This window comes from Pundamilia nyererei, unplaced genomic scaffold (assembly GCF_000239375.1).
Source record: "Pundamilia nyererei isolate P.nyererei 1_Seehausen unplaced genomic scaffold, PunNye1.0 scaffold00008, whole genome shotgun sequence".
Classification (NCBI taxonomy): Eukaryota; Metazoa; Chordata; class Actinopteri; order Cichliformes; family Cichlidae; genus Pundamilia; species Pundamilia nyererei.
Genome location: NW_005187409.1, coordinates 6,536,823 through 6,540,240, shown reverse-complemented (window position 1 = coordinate 6,540,240; position 3,418 = coordinate 6,536,823). Strand labels below are relative to the sequence as shown.

The 3,418-nt window shown below is 45.9% G+C and overlaps 1 protein-coding gene across 2 annotated transcripts; it reads right to left on the bottom strand.

Annotated features, from left to right (window-relative positions):
* Window positions 1-992: 992 nt before the first annotated feature.
* LOC102200150 (uncharacterized) lies at window positions 993-3,380 on the bottom strand. 2 transcript variants are annotated; one of them, XM_005723166.1, is made up of 6 exons: window positions 3,298-3,380; window positions 3,155-3,210; window positions 2,870-3,082; window positions 2,733-2,774; window positions 1,133-1,710; window positions 993-1,056 (listed from the first exon to the last, which is right to left on the bottom strand). In XM_005723166.1, exons 1-6 carry the CDS (start codon window positions 3,321-3,323, stop codon window positions 1,045-1,047), a joined length of 927 nt encoding a protein of 308 aa, XP_005723223.1. In that variant the 5' UTR covers window positions 3,324-3,380; the 3' UTR covers window positions 993-1,044. The 2 variants fall into 2 exon arrangements, with proteins under 2 accessions (XP_005723223.1, XP_005723224.1); XM_005723167.1 differs by lacking the exons at window positions 2,733-2,774; window positions 2,870-3,082.
* Window positions 3,381-3,418: the final 38 nt, after the last annotated feature.

The window sequence follows — 3,418 nt, the reverse complement described above, 5'->3', positions numbered from 1 at the left end:
TACTGTTGGGATGCTTAAATTAATAAAATTAAAAGCAACAGTTCAACATTTGGGAAACTTATACTTATAGCAAAAGGTCAAGAAAAGGAAACATGAAACACAAATCAGCGTGAGTGGGCTATCTCAGCTCTGTTCAAAGCAATAAAATCCACCTAAATTTTTAAGAAATTACACACTTTTATTTTATTTTTTTGAAAAAAAATAAATGTACTTGACAATAAATTTTTCAGCCCTGAAACCCAAATGTGACTTTTGATGGCCTTTTCTTAGTGAATGTACATAATTTCCCTTACAGTAGGCTTTCTTTCTTGAGTGGAATCAAATGGTCCATGTATCATTTCGCTCTAAACTCACTGCAGCTCTCCTGTCAACACCTTGTACATCACAACTCAAATCACAGCTCTTCATCTAATGTAACCTGGATGTTTGTGAAAGAAGGAGCCATGTGGCAAAGGGAGGGGGAGTTCAGCTATTTATAGTTACCCTCCTATAATCTAGTAGATTTCAGAATCTGTACATATGTGGAGGATTCAAATTATTGTCTGTAGCTTAGGTGAAAGGTTTTCAAGTGATTCCCTTGTACTGCTTGTGTGTCCACATTTTTTGCAATTCCCACCAGGGAAAGTAAACCCTTCCAGTATTTTTATGTTAAATACTTGAAAGCATATATAGGTTACTGCCAGTGTGAGATCCACCTTAACATATAGATCTACAACTTACAAAACTGAATGCCCTTCTTGACAGCCTGAGCAGGGTAAACTTGCTTATACCAGGCCATAAGTGGGACTGTCCACTTATGGGTCACTACAGGTTGCCAACAGAAAACCCAAGTGGTTCCCTTAAGGTCATAAACCCCACATGGGCAGGTCTAAATTCAGGCGCGCATTCGGTCTTTTAAAAGATCATAAATTGAGCCCAGTAGTTGCATTACATGCAATTTCTACAACCTTAGTCGTTCCCGCACCACCACTAATAAGAAAAGTGACCAGGAGTATTTCACAAGACTTTATTGATTAAACTTGTACTCATGCCTTTGAGAGTCAGCTAGTATTTTATCTGGAAGGAAAGAGGGAAAGAGTTAGTACAGTTACAATATGCAGATTGTGACATGTAGGCATTTTAGGAAACATACCTGCGTAACACCTGTGTAGGAAGAAGCGGGTACCATTTGTGCTCCAACCTGGTAGTAACCTCCCACCACTGGACTGCTCACATACAAGCTGGGAGTCTGAAGGCTCTGAGCTGCTCCAACAGCCCCCACTGACTGTGCAAAGCCGGGGTAGGGGTGGTCTTTCAGGTAGTGAGTGCTGTGAGAGTAGTCTCGTCCCTGCTCGTAGTCCTGGCTGAAGTGACTGACTGTGCCCGCAGGGTACTGGCCAGTCGGGAACAATAAGTCAAAGGATGGATACGGACTACCCCACAGTCCACCCATTCCAAACTGTCCTGTGGCAAAGCCTGGGGATGCCAGTCCACCCGCAGCAGCAAAAGCGTCCATCGTAGCTGGGACAGTCCTGCGACCTAGTTCTTCTGTCTCCGACTGGTAGTCCCCAGCCTCAGCAGCCTTCTCATAGTGGGACAACTCTCCTGGTTGGTACGCAGGTACTGGTGGTAGAAGAGCACCAGGCTCATCAGCTGTGCCAGAGGCAAGGCTTTGAGGGTTGGGTGATGATTCCTCACTGAGCTTGGGAGGTGGGACAGCCCAGTTGATTTCTGAGAACAGCAAAATTTAAGCCAAGGTTACCAAGGATTCGGGTCAGGAGATCCTAATGACGGGGGTGGCTGTAGCTCAGGTGGCAGAGCAGGTCAGCTACTAATCAGAAGGTTGGTGGTTCGATCCCAGGCTGCCTCCTGGCTGCATGCCAAATATCCTTGGGCAAGATACTAACCCCATGTTTGCCTACTGGTGGTGGTCAGAGGGCCCGGTGGCGCCAGTGTCCGGCAGCCTCGCCTCTGTCAGTGCGCCCCAGGGTGGCTGTGGCTACAATGTAGCTTGCCATCACCAGTGTGTGAATGTGTGTGTGAATGGGTGAATGACTGAATGTAGTGTAAAGCGCTTTGGGGTCCTTAGGGACTAGAAAAGCGCTATACAAATGCAGGCCATTTACCATAATGATTGCATTTATACTGCATCATCACACTAGGTACCAGCTGCAGGTTGAGAAGTTGCTCCAGTTTGTGCAGAGCCAGCTGTGCTTCCTCCTGCCTGAGCAGGAGCGGAGTAACTGGAACCGGTGTATGGTGCTGCCACACTTTGAGCAGCATGTGAGAAACCAGGCTGCTGCACTGCAACACCTCCATATGGAGCACTATAAGGCACAGCTACAGAGGAGGGGTATGGATAAGGTCCTCCCTGGCTTAGGGCAACATTAGCACCAGTATTTGCGCTGCTACCTCGAGTAGAAACACCAGCATTTGAACCTTTTGAAAGAGAAAGCCACACAGCACTTGCTGGTAATGTTCACAATAAATGTTTGTAGTGCATCATGAAAGATTCCATTATTTACCAGCTGCAGGTCGAGCAGCACCTCCACCCTGTGTGGAGCCAGTCGTGTATCCTCCAGCCTGGGCAGGACCAGAAGAACTGGAGCCAGTATATAATACTGGCACGCTCTGGGGAGCATATTGATAGACACCAGGCTGCTGCACTGCAACCCCTCCATACAGAGTATTGTAAGGTACAACCACAGAGGATGGGTATGCATAAGGTCCTCCCCGAGTCAAGGCAACATTACCTGCAGTGTTACTGCTACCGGGGGAAGCACCAACATTTAAGTCTAGGAGAAAGCAGAATGCCTTTTTGTAATGAGAGCAATGCACATTTAAACTCATGAAATTTTTCACTGGTTATAAGCTGCAGGCTGAACAGTACCCCCAGTTAATGTAGAGTCAGCTGTGTATCCACCAGCCTGAGTAGGTTGAGAAACACTGGAGCTGACATATGCTGGGACTAGAACCCCTCTGTATTGAGGGCTGTAGGGAACAAGTCCAGGAGTTAAGTTGGCTAAAGTTCCTCTTGGGTTTGAGGCAAGATTATCTGCAGTGTTTACATTAGTTATCCTGTATTGAGTGCTGGGATTAGAGCCTGGGTGAGAAAGAACTGAAATTAATGAAGATTTATCACAAAGTTTTGTATGTTTAGGAATGTTTCACCTACCTTTCTCAAGAGGAAGGCTGCATATATCCACAACCAGCAAGACACAAAGGGAACACCTGAAACCATTTGAAAATATCAATCACGTGCCTACAAAAAGTAGTCAGTTGTGTAAAAAGAAAACGCCAACTACACCTGCCACATACCCCAGTGAGAGGCTTGTAGTCATCATTCTGAAGGCAACCAGTAGAACAATTACCAAAGGTGAAGGGTTAAAAATGCTGCGAGAAAGCAGTCTTAACCAATCAGAGCTTAAAGAAGTAATGG